The following is a 22886-nucleotide window of genomic DNA, read 5'->3' on the forward strand; positions in this document are numbered from 1 at the left end:
CAGTTGCTCTTGTCTTTCAAACCCAGACGCGCAGAAGTGAAAGATCGATCTGACGTGTTTTGTTCTGATAAACTCTCAAACCTCCGACTGTGGAGCAGGACCAGACTGGCTTTAAGAATAAATAAAATGAGAAAATCGAATGACTCGGCAGGCTGAGGGAACAGAGCCAAAGGTTAAAAACAGCCCAGTATCCACCTTTCAAGTACCCTGTCCAATAACTAGAGACGCAAAGATACAGATTTTTTGCTTCCGATAGGATACCGATACGATACTCGGGGTTTGGGTATCTGCCGATATCCAATATTATCCGATACTGAGACTTTCTGAAAAGTGGCTTCTCTGAGTGAAATAGTGAATGTTCATCTTTTCTCCATTTTAAGATCAATAAAGTCGCATATTTTATGATGTGAATTATGATCAATTATCAGTTATATTCATTAATAAGCTAATGGAAAAACATTTAACAAGGGTGACTGACTTTTTTGGGGTTACATTAATATAAAAATATGTTAGATCAGTCATTCTTTTGCTATTCTACAGCCTTTTAAAACTAAAATACAAACACATCATATCACATTTATATAACGCCTTTCTACCTGCTTTAGGCACTCAAAGCACTTTACATTAAAGAAGCATTCACACTCTCATTCATACACCAGTGTACGCAGACATTGGAGGCAAGGAGGGTGAAATGTCTTGCCCAAGGACACAGTGACAGTGTGCACCTGCGTGGTTTGCACGATCCTCCGATCAGATGACCAGCTCTACTCTCTGTGCCACCGTCAGCCCCAGCATTGGCCACTCCAGCAGAGGTTACTATATTTCATTAGGCTTCTTCAGGTATTTCTAAGTTAGTTTCTGAACCAGCCTCGATTTTTCTCATTAGTGTTAGCATTCAGCCGCTATAGCTTTAGCATCAATGATACATTTGTGGAGGTTAAAAGGTTCTGCCCTTCAAAATGGCATACAGCATGACATGTCCATATTATTCACTTAGATTTAGTTGCCAAAACTGGTATTGGTTCAGTATCAGATATTTGTAGCCGATGCCCGTATTTTTCCAGTCTCGGCTCCGATATCGAATCGGTGCATCCCTACCAGTAACGCACACCTGCCCAAAAAACACATACAAATACACTACCCACTATAAAGCTTAATGTTAGTACTTCATTTACATCAAACCTGCTAGTGAGAGCAAATACAGTGTATTAATGTAAAAACAATCAGCAGGGGGACAGAAACATTTATGTAAATGAAGCCATACAAGCCCCACTCAAGATCGGAGAAGAAGTTGACTCCAGACTCCTGCTGTTTGTCTAAATTGCCTGTTAGAAATCATTTTTATTATTATTTTATTATAAGGCAGAGGAGCAGCAGAAAGTTTGAGATTCACTGCTATAGCCAATGCAAATATAGCATCAGATGGCTAGATTATGATAGATTATCTTATATTAGAGTTTGGGTTGTTTTTGCTACAATATAAAAAATATTACCATCTCTTCATTGCTTTAATACCTTATTTAGCCATTCTAGCATTTAATCAGTGACTCCACAACATGCCCCAGTCACGACTGTTTGGAATGAGTAATATGTTGGTCAGAGAGTGAGCCCCGGCTGCTCCAAGACGACAGACACGTGGCCTGCATTTCCTGTGGAAACTAGACGTGTAGGCAGCGTACGTTAAAGGGATGGGAAGTGAAAACACATGGAGTCAAGTAGAGGTCAGGTAAGTCCAAAGGCAAAACAAGTGATGTCATCATGAGAATTACGTATCGTGAAGCCAGTTTTACATGGAGCGAGAATACTTAAAACGAAATATTTACAATGCCACACTCAGAAAGTTTGCAAATTTCTTATCATTTACATTTTTGGCCCGTCAAGGGATGCCCGCCTTGCTTATTTGGCTTTTAATTAACAAAAACGTGTTATAGACACAAAAACGTGACAGAAAAGGCTTATAAGTAGCGAGATGTCGGTCTGTCTAAACATAGTTCAACATAAATTAATCTCATTGTTGGCAGTCCTTGTGGACAGGCCCTGAGCCAGTGCGGGTTTATAGGTTAGGTGCTTCTCAAAATAAAGAAAGTGTTCCTTAGTCTGAGAAAGTTTGAGAAGAACTACAGACTTAATTCCATCACTCTCTATCCAAATGAAGCAGTTTTATGACCTTTCATAAACATTTCAACCACATAATCCTGAGTGTAGATTATCAGTGTCAGCCTTCAACATATCATGAAACTGTACCTGGAGTGTGAGCTCATGTCGCTCAGGCTGTAGGTGCTGGCGTCCCGGACCAGGAGGTGTGTGGGTGGGGTGCGCCCCTCTATCCTGTCTGAAGGCGGCCCCGCAGACTCTGCAGCGGCGGGAGACCTCTCCAACATCCTCCTGCCCCCTTCTGTGGGACTGTGCCAGGGTGAGGCTGACCTCTCCCTGCCCTCCCTGCCTCCCCCCGGAGCCAGCAGAGAGGTGGTGCTGCCGTGGTGGGAGTGCGGGTGGGCGTGGTGCGTGCTTGCTGCGGTCGACTGTCCGTACGAGCTGGTGTCTATGCCGCTGTCCGCGGAGGAGCCCTGCAGGTAGCCTCCTCCCCCCAGGCCGTTGGGTTCGGGTTCGCCTTGGTCCCCGCTGGAGCCCCCGCCGGGTCCCAGTTCGTACCACTTGTCGCTGTCACTGTGGCCCCCACTGGAGGCGGTGCTGGAGAGGGTGTTGCTGCTGGAGTGACCGGAGTAGGGGCTGTCGGACTGTTGGGACAAATTGTAAAAGTCCATTGTGTGGTATTGTCACAAAAACTCTCCTATAAGAGACACAGTGGACCATCATTCGAATTAGGGCTGTGGCAGTACACTTCTGTCATGATTAAGTAAGTATAAGTACTGCGCCTGGATCTCTAAAGTATTGTCATGTAAGAAAGTCAAGTTTCTTCTAAACTTACAAACTAATTTTAATCTGACATTTAGTGAGATATTTAGAAAACCTCTCTTTAAGACTGATTCAAATGCATGAAGTCAGTTTAAGTAATGTAAGTACCATCTGCTCTTTGTGGTCTGTTGAAAGTGCAGTAATCACAGCTGATCTTGGCTTTCCTTGAGCTGCACGAACACTAGGTGTTTTGTCGGTCACTGAGGTTTAAAGACTGGACGCTGCACTAGCACTAATCAGGACTAGAATGAGGACAGTTTCTCTGATCATAGACTAAGGAGAGAGCCCCTTTATGTAAACTGGTTTGAGCCATAGAATCTGGCAACCTTAAGAATGGGGATGTGCTTTCTCAATAATATGAACTTTTACGTTAACTGTGTATAAAACAGCTTATTACTGTCATTGGTAAAACCAATGATACATTTATTTAATCAATATCTGAACCTCATTTTTCTGGAGATAAATAGTTTATGAAAGATTTACAGAAAAATCCTACACAGCCAACCTTTGAATAATTGTGATTTTTTTTTTAAGTAAGACTATACAATAAATGGTTCACTGCCTCAGCCTTAATATTATTATTTAACCAAATTCCTGCATGAATAAAACATTTGTACAGGTGCAGGCGGTAACCTTGTAAGTGGATATAATAAACTAGGGATTTGATATAACAGAAGTTATCATTTAACTTTTGAAGCATGAATACAAAGCTTTATGTAAACTTGAGGCTGACCTGGCTGCCCTTCTTGGGGGACAGGTGTATGACCTGCTCCTGCCTCTGGATGCGTGGGCCCCCCGAGTATCCTGGGCCAGACTTGGACGATGGAGGATCTGCAATAAGGACAAAATCATGGACTAACCACAATCAATAGAGATAGTGGTGATATTATAATATTTGAAAAACACAGCTACAGAAGTCTCCTCCCAGGGAGTATTTACATCCTGTGAAATGTTTTTAATAAGTTGTAAGTAATTATCCAACATCTGCCTGCTTTCTGCCACGTACCGTTTAAATATTTACCGGTATTTATTGAAAAAGAAGATGGATAACTCTCCATAGTGATAAAACAAAAGAAAGTTCATGCATCATTTTGCTACACTCTCACTGTGTCTCATTTTTTAGCTACGCTCCCTGCTTCTATTCTCGTGCATTCTAGTTTCATTCAGCACCATCATTGACAATCTGCTCATGCTCCTCTTGCTGCCGCCACAAAACACAACCTGCATCATTTGTCATCAGACGCCAGGCACATCAAACAGAGGCCTGTCCCTGGACGCATCCCCACTGCCCGTCTCCTGTTTGTTCAGAGCAGCCTGTGCGGAGAGCCAGAATAACTACGTGTGTGTGCGCATGTCCCGAAGCTAAACTCTGGCTATATAAGCGGCACTGTTGTGTAATTGTCTGCACGTTATGCAAGATGAAGAGGAGAGAGGGGGAGAGTAGGCAGTGAATGGCCAAACTGCGGCGTTAACATCTGCTGGAGGAAAAAAATAAAAATAAAAATCTTGCGTTGGATGTTCCCCCCCTTCCAATTTGCATGCAGAAAAATCAGTACTTTGCATAGTGACTTGGTTTTCTCGGCACAAAAGCTCAAGGGGCCGTTCCCGCTAATTAGAGACGCTTATTCATGCGGATGCCAGCCTTTGAAGAATGGCGGGTAGCAAAATGCAACTTCTTCTTCTGTGATGTGATCAGCGGAAGATGATACAACCTAAAGCCGACCAAAGGAAGTTGTTGGATTTCAAGAACTTTGCACAAGTGGTTTATGTTATTAGAAAAATGTGGATGCTATGTTTGTGCCAGTAGAGATTTGACTGGGCTGATTTAGTGGGGCACGACTTTAGTAACACACGTATCAATTCTAAAGGATTAGATGGGACAGAGGTAAAGAAAAAACAAGCATGGCCTTCGACGTTATCACAACAAGCCAAGATCAAAATGAAAATACTGATCTCATCGCAAAAGCATTTCGTTGAGAGCCATAATATTTATTTATTTGGGCAGGAGACACACAGTCTGGGTGCAGCAGATTACATTCATGTAACGTGTTTGCAACAAGTTGAGGTTAGATGAGAGAAAATGAGACTTTCTAGCAACAAACACTTGAGATCAGTATGTCAGAAACGCAGATCCAGAGTAAAATATGAGGACTTCAATGATTTGGGGTCGTTCCAACCCCCAAAGGAACCGGGACTCACAAAGCCTTTGCTCGTCTGTTCCTGCCCCTGCCCCAAACCATCAGAAATATGAAAAACTGAGCTGGCAAACTTAATTTAGATCGCTTTGTCACTAAAAAGATAATCGTCTCGTATAAACTGCAAAAAAAAAAGAAGACATGACTTAATACCCTTCTTTGATATATAAGCCGCACTGTCCACGCTGTTGCAAGTGCATTTGAAGAGCCATCAGCACACTGGAAATTCAGGACTTTTCTGTTCGTGCAAGGTCAAATATTTCAATAAAACGGCGGCATTTTATTAAAGTGTGTTAAGAACTTAAAAGTTTCTCAAATTGATTATATTATTCTGTAAAGGCGTGTGTGACGCAGCGACTCCTCAGTAGAGTGGCCGTGTTTAGAGCCTGGGAGATTCCAGGGAGCTGGGTCCGCGGTGAATCACTCGAGGCGGCTTTTGATGAGTTTAGCTCGTGCTTTACTTTGTATTGTATTTCTATCTTTTAGGAGCAGTTTTTGCTACTTTTTTGTTGGTTTCTGGGTGATTGCTCAATATTGTACATTTGCATATCTCCTTAATATCAACATCAATTTATTCTTAATTATTCTTATTTGTGCTTGGAAGCATTTTGTGTTTTTGTTATGCAAAGGAGCCTGAGGAAAAATGCTTTGATTTGATGCAGTGCCCTGGTCCAGAGAGTTAAGGAATTAACGTAAATTTTGCAAATAGTAACATCGCTAGTGTTTACTCGACTAAACTGGCCAGTCTATTTGCTGGACATCGACGCTCATCAAGACTCTGGGGTCAAAGGGTAAGCATAGGGAGAAGGAAGTAGTAGTGGACACAAACCACAGAGGGGCTAGACTCTTGGACCAAAAGTGCATTGTTCTGTTCCTAAACCAAGCAATTAAAATGGAAACGCCACAAGCGACCGCAAAATGAGAGGCTCGGGACTCGCTCTGTGATCGTCGAGGCCCGCAGGGACAGGTTGAGTGGAAGTTGGCCGGACAACTGCCCCGGCAAAGAGGCTTCCGGCTGGGACGGCAAGGGGCGAAAAGTGGGGCATGTTGTTTTTGTGGTTGGAAGTCAGAGAAACTACAGAAAAGAGGAAAAAGTCCCCATTACAGTGTGTGGAGGGACACTTGTAATTAGGCGCAAGCCATAAAAAGAAAAGGGGAATTAAAAGGGATTTGAAGTTTATAATAGAAATGCTGCAAATCTCGGCTTGTTGTTCGGGAAGTCACCGCCTTTAGCTCCTTCTTTTGGTCTTTCAAACGTCGAACATATCAATTATTCCAAGTATCAAGACAAGTGCACCCATTATGTCTCATTTGTGCACGATCCAAACACAACAGTGCAGGTATAGGCTATAGGGGCTGAGCTGTTCTGAGGAGGCTGAGCTGTCAGCCGTGCAGCATTATGACGAAATGTGCAGCTCCAAAACCTGCCTCCGTGTGCACATCTATAGCAGCTCCTGTCTCCTGCAGTGGCATCTCTTCACTTTCACAGGCCTATACCGTACACAGCTCGTCATTTCCCCCCAATCCCTAAAGGGACCTGTGAAGCCTTCCTTCTTCTACCCTTGACCAATTATGTTTGAACAGCCCACAGGACATTGGCACAGCAGCTGCCCTCTTTGGAGACACAGGAGAGTGAGGTTACCTGCAAACCTGAAAGAAAGCACAAAGAGAAAAAATATTTACTAATAGTAGTGACTAATACAAAGGATATGATTTACTTTAACATCCCCTGGCCTGGCCACTGATGATCTGAGTGTTTTGAGAAAAGTCCACAGATGCTGCATTTATTTATTTATTTTTTATTTGTATGGGGTCGATATGTGTCTAAAGAAGTGGGTCACCAGAGAGCGTGTTAGATTACATGTTAGATTACTGAAAAAAATGTGTCATTTTTGAGAGACGCGTCACTAAGTAACTTGTTACTGGCATCACACTTTTAGCTGAAGTTTTGAACCAAGAGGGCCTGAATTTTATTCATGCTGACTGATCTGTGCTGTGGCAGTAGATCACTTCAGATAGTGTGTCTACCTCCATTTTCCGTCCTTCATCCACTCGATTCTGAACTGAATCTCACAGTGCTGAAACCGGCATAGAGCCTTGCATGTGTGCTGCTGCCAAACCCCTTGGCAATGGTCTTCACGTGTGCTCGATGTTTAGGTTAAGGTGCCTTCATTGTCATTATACAACTGTACAAATGTGTCCTGTGCACTTGACCCATCAGATCAGGTGTACCCGTCAAGAGTCAGTGTTTTGACTGGTCCTGTTGTTATCAGTTAAAGCTATGGGAATGGTCACTGATAATTGTATAATACTTCACTTGGAGTGAATTTCTCATGTTACGGTGAATGAGTGCTACCTGTTGACAGCCGTCACTCACAAGTCCCGGCTCCAAACTCACTCTGCCAGCCCAAGGTTGCCCACATTTAACAAGCTTTGACAGGCCTGAGCTAAGAAGCGACCTGAAATACACCTGACAAAACGCAATGATGAAGACCGGCCAGGCCAGAGATGGTTTCTATGAATAAATGCATGAGATAATGTAATGGGCATTGATCCAGAGCCACTCTTGTTACTTACTGCTCGGGCATGGACTTCTGTCTCCAGTGGGCAGAGCTCCCCGAGGCCTCGCTGGAGCAGGACAGGTTGGAGGGGGAGCTGCGGTTGTGTGGGGAGCGGCCCAGTGCCAGGGAGGAGGCCAGGCTGTAGCTCTCACTGCCGGGAGACATCCTGGGACACAGGCACACACAGGAACATGTCAGGAAACAGCATCAGAGGCAAAGGCATGAACTGCTCTTTAATGGGAGCCCAATCTCTGGAATCAGTGGAAAAAAGGCTGGCACAGTTTTACATCCATTTATTCAAGTTCTCGCTGCCATATTGGATAGTACCGCTAAAGTGAATACTGAATACTGCTCAGGTAACCTGCCCCTCCCACTCTTTACACCGCAGCAGTAATCGAGAAATAAGTACATGTTTCTTGAAATAAATGTGTCCTTGATTTGAGCAATTCACTTAAGAAATCTGTCCAAGGAGCACAATTTTTACACTTAAAGAAAAAATATCTCATCGCTCTCATAATAAAATAAGACAAACTTTTAGTTTTGATTCACAGTGAAGATGTCAACTTCAGCGGCGTGATAAACACACTTTTGGTCACAGCTGTGTCATCGTTAAAACCCAAAGTACAGAACGAAGCGCTGACACCATAGAAGAAGACACGGCTACAGTTATCAGGATTATCCAAGGGTTACTCAAAACCGCAAAAGGTTCCTGCTGTGGGAAAATGCCAAAAGGGAATTATTACAACCACAAGGTAAGCAACACAAAATACAGCAACATCTTCAGGCATAAAACTTGCTATGTTACTCAACAATATGTGGGAAAGGTCATTTATAGCTTTTAGAGAAAAACATTTGATCAGAGTCTGCCCTCTAAGTCCCTAAAAGGCCGTCTGTCGTACTCTCAGTGTTGCCATGGATATCTGCTGTGTAACAAAGAACCGTTACACAGGAACCGAGATCAGGAACCAGCAATTAGAAACAAAGGCGCTACCGTGAGATCAAATAAACAACTGCGGAGAACTGAGGAGACAAGTGCAGCGAGTAGTTCCTTCAGGAGGAAATGCCATCGATTGAGGGGAACGGCTCAGGTTCCTGAACAGTCTGGAGAGAAGGGTTGATCACATTTGAAGCACTTCACTGGGAGGGCTTGAGGTAATGAGATAATAATAGCACCTCTTTTATTTCATTTGGAAAATTACATTTACTGTGGAGATGGGTGATGAGGCAATAAACAAATGTATTATCCTAACCTCATGCTAGACATCATAGTAGAGATTTCAATATTGTTGCAGGGACTGGGCACTGAATGGACAAGTCAATCTCCGTCTAAAAGCCTCTAAACATGCTTTTAACGACAGTAAGGTCAAAATCTTTAGCCTGACAAGTCCAGAATGAACCGCTCTGTATTTTTTATACACAGGGATATCAGCCTGGCCAGGACGCCCTTGTTTGCTGCTCCAATGGATCCATGCAATCAGATTTGTTTATTTGCCACCTTTTCCAATCTGCGGTAAATGACCAAAAACACGTCCACTGACTTTTCCCACTGCTGTCAGACTGTACAATAAGACTGTGAAGTAACGCCGACTGTAACAAGTGAATTTCTCCTTTGTGAGATTAATAAAGGTTTTATCTTATCTTATCTTATCTTGAGATTGATGACCGTGTTCGAATGATATCACAGAACTGCTAATAACCCTGCATCGACAACACACGTCCTCCCTCCACTTCCTTGCGTATGTTCCGATACGACCAGACCCAATCGTTGGTACAGCGGTGAGTCTTCACTGGAGAGAGAAGATATTTGGAGAGAGGAGTAAAGGAGCCTATTTTTGTAAGAAAGCAGACTTTGCCTGAACCTGGGTGGGTGCTGAGGCGTATTTGTCACCACTATACAAAGGGCTCCTCAGATCACTGAAGCCGCTCAGTTTCACTCCAGCCCAGAAAAGAAGAGTATTTTAATTTACAAGAAGTAGATATGGTTATGGCAGTCCTGACCCTCTCCTCAAGCTTGTGTTTTTAACCAGCATTATCTTTGACTCCTTGAGCGAGAAGAAGCTTCTGAAGATAAAAGTGAAACGTCTTCAACTCAATCAACTCAGTCCCTCACGATATTTGAAAATGTCAACGATAGACGACCATGAGCCATATTCAGACTCAGAATATTACATAATAAAATGTGACTAATTGAAAGCGGTCTGCAAACTTTAGTCTGTTATAGTGTCCACTATTGGGATAGTACTTTGAAACCTATAAAAATGAACTACACTAACTTTCAGACTCAACAGCCCGACTTGGCTCTAAGCACTGAGGTCCATCATTACCTCTTGGAGTCCATGGGGCGTCCATCGCTGCTGACACTGCGCGGGATAGCGGCTCCTCTCTCCAGCCTCTCGGCCGACAGGGTCTTCCCCACGGAGCTGCCCAGGCTCACGGCCCGGTTCGGGGTGTGCGGCTGGGGCGACGCGGTCAGGGACTGCTGGGGGCTGCTGGAGGTGCGCTGCCACTTGTTGTTGTTGCTGCGGAAGGGGAACTTGTACTCGAACGAGCCGCTGTCGTTGCTGCTGCTCTTGTATTCGCTCATGGGTAAGCGGTAGAGCTCGGAGCAGCCCCTGGGGAAGAGATGTAACTTTTAATCAAGAAGATATTTGTATATCTACAGATATTTGTGCTGTACTGTACACCACAATTATTTGGATTAAAAGATGTACTGACCTGCGTGGAGTGGCGTCGTCGTGCGGCGGGATGATCACCACCCGGACAGCGACTGAAGTCCTGAGCAGGTCGATCATCTGCTCATGGGTCAGCGTGGCCACAGACACCTTACAGATCTCCACCAGTCGACTGCCCTGCCTCAGCCCGGCCTGCCACGCGTAACCGTAGGGCTCCACCTGCAAAACAACAGACACAGTATTAGCAGAGAGGCTAAATCTATTTCTTTAGAATTCTTTCAGAACTGGTCATTCGTGCCATCTGTAATCGGGAGAGTTTTGTCCTTAGTCAGAAATAGTCACCTCTGCAACAATGCCTTCATAGTTGACATGGAAGCCGAGCTGTCCCAGGCCATTTCGCCGAAGTGTCATCTCCGTTGTCTCACATCCCTTTGTCAAATTCTGCGCAAAGAAATAAAAAACATTTAAAATAAATATGACAAAATACTCTGCACTCATTCTGTCCATTAAAAGTGACTCGGAGTGCTTGTGAAACGCTGACTTCAAAAAGCAGCCTAATCTGGCTGCGGACGGCACCTGATAAGAATTGCTATGATGCTTTGGATTCGGCAGCACTGAGGGATAAAGTACAAATAAGAAACTACAGAGAAACATCCACAAAAGCCCAAGGCCAGCTGCTATCCTTGGCACACAGCTTCTCGGAGCGATAGAAGATAACAAGCGGGAAATAATCTAAATCAGGCTGCACTTTGTCGTGACATAATGATACAGTCATTTGGCATCTGAAAGTAGAGCTCCAAACTATTGCAAATGTACTATATTGATTGTGTTTATTTTGAAATAATGATGGCATTATCTCAAATGAAAGACCTTTTTGTCAAGGTGCACTTCGCATGAATGCCTCTGTAAAGAAATCTGCATCCTTCTCTGTTACTTTCTTGGGGTAGCCTGTCCAGCGCCACGGGGAATAAGCTCTAGATCTTGAGCCATGTTCATGATCAGGAGAACCTAGCTTGAGGATAAGCAGATTGAGCCCGTTTTATGTTGATGGTGGAAACCAGAGTTTACTGTCGAAACCCACCCAGACACAAGGAGAACTCAGCACAAACATCAAACTCCAGATTTTTTTTTTTTTTTTTTTTAATATTGATGTATTATAATAGTGGTTCTTAAAGGCACACTATATAGGTTATTGGGACTCACTATCAGTGATCACATCTAGGACGACAAGGCACAACTCCAAATAAATTTAATCTGTTACACATAATGTATAACACTGCACTTCCAGGTCAACAGTAAGAATCTGTTCTTACTGGTTTGTCCGATAAAACAAAAGGATCATTTTAAATGTTACTAGATTTGCAAGTGATCTACAGTCTCCAGACATGCTGAAGTGTATGAGCAGCATATATCAGACTGCCTTGGAGTAAGCCTGGCTATGTAAATGTTTTCGGATTGGTGTGAATAGTTTCTGGAACATGCCAATTCCTCTGAAAACCTTTTCCGGATCATTTACTCTAACATGTCGAGAGCCAAATTAATGTTTTTCTTCAAACAGGGCATCCAAATGACCCCAGTTTATATTTCTATCCCGTGAAAGAGCCAAGGATCAGCGCATATCTGCATTAATCCAGCAAACACTAACCAGTCATCTCTCCAGCAGTCATTCTCACACAGTGCAGCTCCAATTTAAATGTATGTGGGCCATCAAGGTTATGTAAACAGAACTAAATAATCTCACAGGCATATAGGCAGACTGACGGTTTGAAGAGGCACTGGGGACATGTTTTAACGCAATAATGATTACATAAGGAAGCACCTTTTTCCCCCCTTCTCACTGGCTGCCATGGAAACAGCTAAGGAAAAGAAAAGGCTAGCAGCAGCCTTCCGCTCGGCGTGTAGGTGTATGTGAGCATGCCGTCCTCAAAAAATGTCTCAAACCTCCTCAGTATGAACGGCGCTGTAATGAGGTACGCAGACAATAACCTGCAAATTGAGAGCAGCAGAAGGAACAGAGCTAGGTAAATGATCAGCTCAGAGATCGGATTGTGAACGGCTCCAGCACTCATTATGTTATTATTGCATTGAACCGCTATTTAGAGATAACAGAAGTGAGGGGGAAGTATTCTGGTGGTGCATTGAGGAACCTAATGATGTTATGAATAAAGATGATTTTCTCCAACTATAACCGAGCAATACAAAGGGAAGTCATTCAAACACTGGCTGTTTGAGGTTTTTGAAAGTTTGTGCAAAAAGCAAACTTCCATTCCTGTTTCTTTGTATATTATATGAATGTGTTCTTGCCTCATAGCAAGAAGTCCCTGGCTTGATTCCCAGACTGTGCGGGCCTTTCTGATTGGAGTTTGCATGATGTTCCCACAAAAGGGACAAGGGCACTATACTCCAAAGCCGACTGAACGTATCCATGTCTCGTACTTGGATAGAATATCCCAGGATGGGCAGGTTATCAACTAGCTCAGTTAACCCTGGGTTTCTCTGTGGAGCGTCTGTCACAAAAACAACATTTGTTGGTTGATATATTGAGGAAGGAAAGTAAAGAACACTTTATGAAAATTACTGTTATCTCTTGGTCTTAAAGAGATATCAATACATATCGACGACGATTAAAAAATAGGATAAAAATATGGAGAAATACAAAAAGGATTTATTAAAGATGTTTATCTGTCATTTATTGACAGGTAAGTCGATATAGTTATTATTGTGACAGGCCTATGTGGAGTTGTGAGCGTGTTGTTGTGGAACAGGTGGAGTCAGAAATAAACGGCTAAACGCAGCCAGAGACAGTCCACCTGAATATCAAAATCCATCACTATACTCAAGACAAATATGTCCTACAGCGCCATGAACAACACACGTCTGGACAAAACACACCTCAATGAGAAAGGTGTATGTTCACATTTCAGTGTTCAACTCTTTATTTATAGTTTAATCTAGCCTCTTAAGAAATAAGTCTATGTGGCACAGCACTACATGATGTTGCCACTCTATAAAACGCACAAAATGACATTAATTTCACGAGCCGCCCTTCACTGCACTTATGCCTTTTTTGCCCTTCTGCTGTCACTCCAAGTTTCTCTTCACACTCCAGCAAAGTTTGGCAAGAAAAAAAAAAGCACAGATTGCCTCAAACTGGTTACGAAGCCGTCGTATTATCTTATATGGGAACTTTAAGAGCGCGCTACTATGGTGATCTAGATCTAGTGATCGAGAGAGTGACTAGGCTCAGTAGTACCACTAGATAACTTACCTCACTAACCCAGCTTCATAGAATAGGGCCAAGGGCACAAAGCGTTAACCCTATTGCTACATAAAAAAGTGGAACAAAAAATCTGAAAAATGTTGTGTATTAGGATTTTTGCTACCAGATTACTTTGAATCATTGTTTTTTCAGTGGAATCCGACTTGGAACTGATCAACTTCAGAATGAAAAAGAAAAATGTTCTTCTCAAAACATGATCAAGATCTACTAGTGTCTAACTAATTAGCCTTGGTCAAAATGGCGGACGAGTAGTGTTTCCTTAATGCTATGTCAGTTCCTGTGTAACCTCGCTGCAGAAATAAAACATTTTTTCTCACCTCTAGCCTCTTGATGACCTCTTTGAAATCCTCCGTGTTGTTGCTGACGCTCCGCAAGGACAAGTTCTCTCCCCTCTCATAAAAGATCTTCATGGAGGCGGGGCTGCTCATTGTCCAACCGATCACATCCTTTGTGGCGCAATTAAACACCACTTCCTTGGCGTCCTGGTCTAACACTATGATGAAGTCGTTGGAGACAGCCAGCAGAGCCTCCAATTCCCCTCCCGTGCTGTGATCTTCTACGTGGACCTGCCAAGTCACTCCTCCCAGGCTCCGAAGCTCTGCCCCGGAGTACGCTTTGGTTTTCTCCTTCTTCTTGTGAGCCAAGGAGATGAAGGGGAACTTGCCCGATGGGTCTATAGGGGTGCTGGTGGTGTGGCGCTCGGCCAGGTCGCGGAGGTACTCTTGCCGGGTTCGGGTCGCCATGGCGCAAAACTTGTTGGACTTGTGGGCCGCGTTTTCAGCGTTGATGACCTTGGCCAGCAGGAAGTCCCGGAACACGGAGGACTTGGGGAAGGTGACGTTTTCGGGGATGGGCGGGCCGAAGGAGGGCATGTCTTTGGAGCGGGTCACGGCCACACTAGGATAGAAGGAAGAAAACGGGTGTAAACGCAGGAGAAAGGAAATATGGCAGACAGTTGGTTGGCCACAAATGTAAACAAAATGCCAAACCCCAAAGGAAAAGGGTAGTAGTGTTGGTATGAGAACATCTTTTTGTTTTCCAGATTTAGTACATATCTACAAAAGGGGGGAGAGACACAATTCATAGAACATAGACCCACCTATCACCCACACCATCTTAGGGAAGGCCCACAAATGGCCACAATCGAGGGAGAACCAAGAGGAAAAAGAACAAATATGATGAATTATGGATGTACCGAAAATAAAGATACAGAGACATGGAGAGGAGCAAAGTGCTTCAACAGCTCATAAATACATCAATAACATAGAATGCTAACCATAATGCTAACATTAGCTTCATGCTACAAGCGAACAGCTAACTTCAAATGCCATTCTTTTAACTTTGAATGGGCAATGTCTTGACTTTATTTGTGTGACAGCTACAAAGACTGAAAAAAAATAATGATTTCCACAACACGCTTCCGGTTTGGCTAGCATGGCGTGTTGCTGTCAGTCTGTCTGTATATACATTACAATAATAACATGCTAACAAAAAATTAGCAACTGTGTTAACTTGCAGGTCTAACAAAATGCACTGTAAATAGTCTTGTGTAATCTGAAACCTCCCGTAGATGTGATGTCAGTTCTGACCAATAGAGAAATTAGTTTATTTTGTGTGTCCATGTGTTGGATGATGTGCAGACTTTGCCCTTTATGTCCACGCAAAGCCGTGAGTTTGCAGGTAAACATGACATTCCGCTGACTGTATGTACATTAGCATTAACTATATTAACACAATACATTACAATTTAATTTAAACAAGCAAGATGCCAAAAATATACAAAAACGGCACGTTCGTGTGAATCTGGTAGTGAAATCTTCTGCCAATGTTAACCATGCGGTAAACAGGATTAACTGAGGATTTATTCACCTTATGCTCAAAAATAGCTGAGACAGAAGGGGTTTAGAAGGACAAGTAACATGTTCACAAATTATCAACAGAATGGCTAAAGGGTGATCCAAATTCTCTCGAAAGACCGTTTTTGTTCCTTGCTACATTCATCAGCCTGTTCAGGTTTTCATCTGGAGGGACATCCTGGTAACTCCTCCAGGTTTTTTTCTCTGAGAAAGCCAGTGGTATGCAGATCTGAGGCCGTCTGTCCTGTCTGGCATGTTAGGAACTCGACAGAGCACAGTGAAGAGGAAATGGAAGAGAGAGAGGGGAACACTGGCCGAAATCATTCCCTATGGTTTCTGAAGCAACTCTGTCGGAAATCACAGGGAATCTCTCAGTAAGTGAAAGATAAGCACTTTTGAACATTAAATATGCATTGAATTAAAGCTAATCCAAGACAATCTACAACATGCTAACTCTTATATCTCCATGCTCAAGGCACAAGGAAAGATGTGCCATGAATGACTCATGTGCTGGGTTTCAAATGAACTCAATTACAAGTGGAAATTGCTGGGCTGACGAGAGCAGGTCTAAAAATTGGCATTCTCGTCCCACACGCCTCCCGCTGGCCTGTCCCGGTACACATGCTGACAGCTGAATTCATCACCTTTCTAACAAGCAACTGCAGTCAATATGGCACCCACAGCTTTCTAAACATACACCTCACAGACACACACAGACTTGTGCAGTTACATTACGTGCTATGGCCTGCTCCGTCTGCGGTGGCAACAAAATGGCTCATTCAAATAATACACGGAAGACATGCTGACAAAATCATAGCTATGCGGGCAGTATTTTATATATTGGCCGTTTAAAAGCTGGTGTGAAAAGTTATTCGGGCAGCACAGTATGAGGAAAGAAGGGGATATTGGAAAATCATGTTGAATATGGAACAAACAATCTTTTTTTGTGTGTGTCAACAAAACAAATAAATGAATTTGCATTGTGATTTTTTGGATTTTGTAATATATTCACCATCAGCAGACATAGTTTCCTAGGTTCTGAAAAACAACAGCGAGACCTGTAAAAAGAGGCTTAAGTTCAGTCCATAGCATGTTTGATTCTGCTAAAGCTCTGCTTCCACTCTAAAGACTAAATAACTGTCTGTAGTATATTGTCAAAGGTTTTCTGTGATTTTTCTAGCATCTGTAGAGCCGCCGCAGTTTGTTTTTGAGCTGTTCTGGACCTTTTTAAATTGAGCATTAACCCTCTCTGAAATTAATGGTGAAGCAGGGCCCTATGTTAGTGTGAACAGGTCCGTTTCATGGCATTTATATCATATCTATGGTTTCTCTATCATAAACAATTTATGAGATGATGTTTAGTGGCAATGGATGTTTTTACAATCCATAAAAAGCAGAAGCAACAAAAGCAGCTTTACTGAATGGGACTTGCATACGCTTTTATAATTATAACTAGCTGAGACCCGGCCTTCGGCCGGGCCTCGCTAGTCTCCACATTTGATATTCTGAGATTATGAGTGATTACAAAGAGATGTCCAACCCGTCACACAGTTCAGCTGTAGACCAGTGGTTCCCAACCCATTCCAAAAACTATGGCCTCTACAAATGTGTAAAATAATGAATGCTAAAAATAATTTCAAACAAACTGCAATTGGAGTGTTTGATGCACCCGTACTCCTTTCTTATAAAGTACATCAACAATATGTTTGCTAAACTCAGGGAATAGAATTCAAGAGACAGTGGAATAATTATGGATAAATATTAGGGGTTCAGCTCTAACGGTTTGGTTCACGGTGCAGGACCCGTGGTTTGGTGCATCACGGTAGTGTACACTGCGTTCCAAATTATTATGCAAATGACATTTTTCTCTGATTTTCTAAATTGTCAACTCAAATGAGAGTCAGCATAATTTTTAAGTCTTTAACTGGTAGAGGATCATTTAAATGTGGTGGAAAAAAATTCCTAGTGATAACAGTATTTTTTTCAAAAATAAATATAGTAAAAACCTCAAAATCCACTGTTCCAAGTTATTATGCAACTCATCGTTTCAATACATTTTAAAGCTTGTAATTAACTGAAAATGGTCATTTGTTGTATTTGTAGCATTAGGAGGTCATACTTACTGAAATCAAAAGCTATTTCAATCAAAAAAATATTAACAGGTCAAGTTATATTTTAACATAGGAGCCCTTGTGTGATAGCAGCTTCAAAATTCTTAAATCCATTAAAATTGTAAGTTTTTGGACAGTTTCTGCTTGGATTTGTTTGCAGGATGTTAGAATAGCCTCCCAGAGCTGCCGTTTGGATGAAAACTGCCTCCCACCCTCATAGAAGTTTTTTTTGTTGAGGCTCAAAAGGTTCTCAACAGGGTCGAAGTCAGGGGAGGAGGGGGTCCACATCATGAGTTTCTCTCTTTTTATGCCCATAGCAGCCAGTGATGCAGAGGTATTCTTTGCAGTAGGACATGGTGCGTTGTCATGATGAAGATGATCTTGTTCGGGAAAGCACAGCTCTTCTTTTTGTAGCATAGAAGACAGTGGTCAGTCAGAAACTCCACATATTTTTCAAAGGTCATTTTCACACCTTCAGGGATCCTAAAAGGGCCTAAAGGGGCCGACCAGCTCTCTCACCATGATTCTGGCCCAAAACATGACTCCGCCACCTCTTTACTGACGTCACAGCCTTGTTGGGACATTGTGGTCATTCACCAACCATTCACTACTCCATTGAGTTGACCATGCAGTGCTACACGGCGCTCATCAGTGAACAAGACTGTTTGAAAATGAGTCTTCATGTATTCCTGAGCCACTGCAGCCATTTCTGTTCATCAGCTTCAATTAACCATTTAGGGGAGGCCCGGATAGAAGGTTTATGCACAACTGCAGCCTCTGGAGGGTCCTACACCTTGATGTTCGGGGGACTCCAGAGGCACCAGCAGCTTCAAATACCTGTATGCTGCTTTGTAGCTGCTGTTCTCTTAATCTGATGTGTTTGTCTGGCAGAAACCGTCCATATTGTGCCTTTATCGGCACAAAACGGAGTGTGCTCTGAATCATCCACAGATCTCTTATCTGTATGATGATTAAGCTTAATCTTTCATGAAATATCGAAGGTTTTCATACCTAGACCAAGGCATTCAACTATTTCAAACTTTGTCAGCAGAAAGTACCTTTTTCTTTACCATATTGCTTGAAAATGATGATCTGCATAATAAAGTGGAACACCCTTTTTCAGTAGTTTTTCCCTTAACTGGACTTAACCTGACAACTAATAATCCCAGGTCTCTGAGATTAATGTCAGTGATTCATAGAGCCCCAAGACACGATACCATCCATGAGTTTCATTATTATTGCTTTTTTTTTTTCTTTTTGACACAAAAATCCAATTTGCATAATAATTTGGAACGCAGTGTACAATCTAAAAAATAATAAGTAGGTTGTGAAATGAAATAGCCTAATGATCGTTGTTAGACAGTATTTATAACCTTACGATAAAATTGGCAATGCTTTCAAAGCTGCTTTAGAATAAAATGTACCTCTGGGCTCATAATACGTGAAAGCAAAATAGAAAACAAATGGTACAGCAGCAAAGTAAAAAAAAGAAAAAAACTACGCAGTGCAGGCCATGCGCTCGTTAAGTGGTAGTTTCATTTTCGCTTTTACTCACACGGAGGATAAATCAGTCGGAGCAGCGCGTTTGATTAGAGGCCCGTGTTTGAGCAGGTTTTTGGCAATGTTTTGCGTGTACTTTTTTTCGGAGACAAAGCTTTGGAGACGGAATACGGCCAGGATTGGATGTTACGCATTTGTCTGCGTCTCTGACATTACGCAGCACTGGATCTATAATGAACCACAGCCTCAGTCACTGCAGGAGAGACTTCAACACACATGACATCTGCGTGTCTTTGTCTGAGGATGTACCTGTACCTGTGCGGAGCGGCTACAGCTGCAGTTTAGCGGTGAGTGACGATGACACACATCGCCCTGTTTGGATGCGCGTGCACACATACACGCACACACACGCGCGCACACACACGCGCGCACACACGCACGCGCACACGCGCGCGCGCACACGCGCGCACACACGCGCGCACACACGCACGCACCGCCCTGTTTGGATGCGCGCACACGCACGGCAGTCAGATGTCGTGCACTCGCGTTTTTGTGACGGCGGGTTGTCCTCGGACAGCAGCACCGCGGTCCATATGGACCCGTGGTCAATGCCCGCGGGCGGTGGGACGGTCACGTGGGGGCCGGCCGCGGATGTAATAATAATAATAATAATAATGCATTAGTCTTATATAGCGCTTTTCCAGACGCGCAAAGTCAGTGTACAATGTGATGCATTATTCATTCACCCCATACTCGGTGATAAGCGAGGCAACCAGTTTGCGCACATCAGCCCCCACCACCAACCACGCACACACTCACTACTGTCGCCAGGCTTCCTGGTGTTCCCAAACGGTCTCCCATCCCCGTCCTAACCAGGCCCGTCCCTGCTTAGCTTCAAAGTCGGTATGGGAAATAAACATGGCGGCGCCCATGCGGCGGCCATTGAGATTGCGGTTTCTATTATAGATTCTTATCCAAAGCAAAATCTCAAATGATCTGCACATTGATTAGTGATTTGAGCTCACGTAAATGTAGTCAATGGGTTGACAACAGCTGAAAACATCTGAATGGTTTATGATTTGGGACATTTAATGGCTAAATGAATGCTAATGGGTATAGAAATAATATATTGAGCTGGCAAACAAACGCTGAAAAGTTTCCTGGACAAGCAGGCTTGCTAACTGTCCGTATACGTAAGGAATGAACGGCACTTCTCATTTTTATTTCTATGTTTCTAAGCGTCAGCAGTGGCATTAGCCACACACTGTAAAAAGCTGTGGAATATTTGTGATTAGTTATTTAAGAAGAACAAAAAGTGAAGCTAAGAAAAGGAGATGAGCTGAGGCACTCTGAATTTGCAAAAAAGGTGATTTATTAAAAAGCGTGTAAGTCGACGACTTACCCTGATGAAGACTCAGTCGAGTTGAAACACGTCGGTACACGCTTTTTAATACCTATACCCATATCACCTTTTTTGCAAATTCAGATTGCCTCAGTTCATCCTCTTTTCTTAAGTATTGCGTTGCCCTACGCGTTTGATGAGCACCTTATTTGTAAGTGTGTTTGCTATTTTGTTTTAGCAACTTTACTCGTTTACTATGCAGTGATCCAGTGAACACTCTGCCTCTTCTCTTCTAGTCTACAAAAAAGTTAAGCTAATTGGAACAATTAATTTATGTACTCACTTTACAAATCTGTGGTGCACTTAATACATTAAATAAATAAATGGTACTGGCAAAAAATCTGACACCAGAATCCAAACAGAACCCGAAGTACAGTACGCATGAATGAACTGTACTCAAAGTGACAACACTATGTGCAAAAATACAGTATCAGTATAAAGGAACATGATGTATGTAACGGCAGCACAGTAGAGTGCGAGGACATTTGGAAGGATAAATGAATCATGCAGATTTTTGAGAGAGCATTGTCTCTAAAGAGCATGTGTAGAGGACAAATGAATGATTTCAATCCAATGTGACCTTTTTCCCTATTCTCCTCTCACTCGATACATTACACTTTGCACTAAAAGCACTTGTACCAATCTGCAACTGCGTGAGTCAGACAGCCATAGTTTAGTGACTCATGTAGGAGAAAGGTATGAAAATCTTTGAAAACGTGCACATTTGATTGGAGTGGTAGGAACAGGACCGAGCAGAGGTGTAGGGCAGAACCTTCATTGAATGTACTGTACTAAGGGCTGCAAAATATAGAGAAAATATCAAAATGACAAGTCTTACGATTAGATAAGTTCATGGTACAATTTTACAAACTTTGACTGAAATATGAGCTGTTCAAACTGCAGTGGGCATTTTCCAATAGACTGCATTTGCAACTTTACAGCATATGCTTTACCCTGTCATTTTCATTATTTTCCATTCTAACCACATCTATGTTGTTACACATTAATCACTTTTTAAGGATTCTACTAAGAGAAAGAATGTAGATATATTTAACTTTTTTGTTAGCGTGAAAAAACAGTAGTTTTCACGTAGGATTTTCAAGTACTTTATAAAGTTTGAGTCAATGATTTTGTTACTTGAGCGCATGCATGTCCAAATATGTTGTTCAGGTTTGCAGGGCCACCCACCTACAGTACGCCTGATCGAAAAAGACGCCGCCACAAATAAAAGGTCACACGCGCTTATATTTGGTATTTATTTTTGCCATTGTTTCAAGGCGCTTCTGCAATGTCACAAGATCCCGTGCTGTATTCATTTTTCACCAAGATCTTATTTTTATGATGGGAGGGTGTGACTACCGTGCAGAGCCTTCTCCAGCACATCCCAAAGATTCTCAGTGGGTTAAGATCTGGACTCTGTGGTTCCCTTCCTGAACCACGTTTTCACAATGTTAGCCCAATGAATCATAGCATCTTGGAATATGCCTGTGCCATCAGGGAAGAAATCCATTGATGGAATAACCTGGTCATTAAGGATGGCCAGGATGTTAAGGATTTCATTCTTTGGGAACATAATGACCAAGTATGACTCAGTTGCTGCCATTTGTGTTTTTAGTTCCCAAAACAGACATGTGTGACGCAACTTTTGTCATTAAGTCTATGGCAAAATATTCATGAGATCAACATTTTTTCGAGCCTCTAATGCCAAAACAAATCAGGCCACCTTTGAAAGCGATGAAAAAGCAAACTTGAGTGATTGGCCTCCTCCCTTTAGTTTGAAGTGTGTTCCATTCCTACTGTAGTGCAAGTTAGCCATGGAAAAAAAATGCTTTGCATTAGGGAGCAGTAGCGGGAGTGGCCGCAGAAATGAAAAGAGCGCTCCCTGTGGCTCGGGTTGATTTGAGGTCTTATAAATAACTGGTGTGTGGGCAGCGGCACTCTTTCCAGTATTGTGAGACCTGCAGCCCACTAAGGCGCAGGCAGAGAAGAAAAGAATCTGTCGATAACTGCTGCAGGGGAGGGAGACAAGGAGAGAGGGCATTTCGAGTGTCATGGCCAAAGGAAAGGCCAAAGTAGAGAAAACAAGAAAACATTTGTCTTATTTGACTTCATTCAGGAGTGAGAAAAGCAACCAAAAGTGTGTGTACATAATGTTGCCCTACTGACTTAAATTTGACCACACAACCACTTTATCATTGTGCCTCTTTTTTTCAGTCAGAGTTTCCCAAGTAAAACCACTGTATGGTGTATATAAGAGACAATCTGTCTATTATATACAAATTCTAAAGTAGAGTAGGCAACGTGTCTGAAGTGCCATGCCCAGGGAGTAAACAGCACACAAAGCTTTTTTAACTCTGCCACTAAAGCCCAACAATCCTCAGATATAGATCGCT

At 42.7% G+C, this 22886-nt stretch overlaps 1 protein-coding gene across 1 annotated transcript in view; it reads right to left on the reverse strand.

Moving 5' to 3' along the window:
• sipa1l1 (signal-induced proliferation-associated 1 like 1) overlaps positions 1-22886 on the reverse strand; it is a 41647-nt gene that overhangs the window by 5838 nt on the left and 12923 nt on the right. The window contains exons 8-15 of the mRNA XM_079572137.1: positions 13942-14521; positions 10687-10785; positions 10388-10563; positions 9997-10284; positions 7689-7838; positions 6754-6761; positions 3650-3747; positions 2245-2738 (exon numbers count right to left, since the gene is read on the reverse strand). Of these exons, the coding sequence (XP_079428263.1) occupies positions 2245-2738; positions 3650-3747; positions 6754-6761; positions 7689-7838; positions 9997-10284; positions 10388-10563; positions 10687-10785; positions 13942-14521 (1893 nt within the window). The remainder of the gene's footprint in view (positions 1-2244; positions 2739-3649; positions 3748-6753; positions 6762-7688; positions 7839-9996; positions 10285-10387; positions 10564-10686; positions 10786-13941; positions 14522-22886) is intronic.

The sequence above is a fragment of the Gobius niger genome (genome assembly GCF_951799975.1).
Source record: "Gobius niger genome assembly, chromosome: 15".
In the NCBI taxonomy this organism is placed as follows: domain Eukaryota; kingdom Metazoa; phylum Chordata; class Actinopteri; order Gobiiformes; family Gobiidae; genus Gobius; species Gobius niger.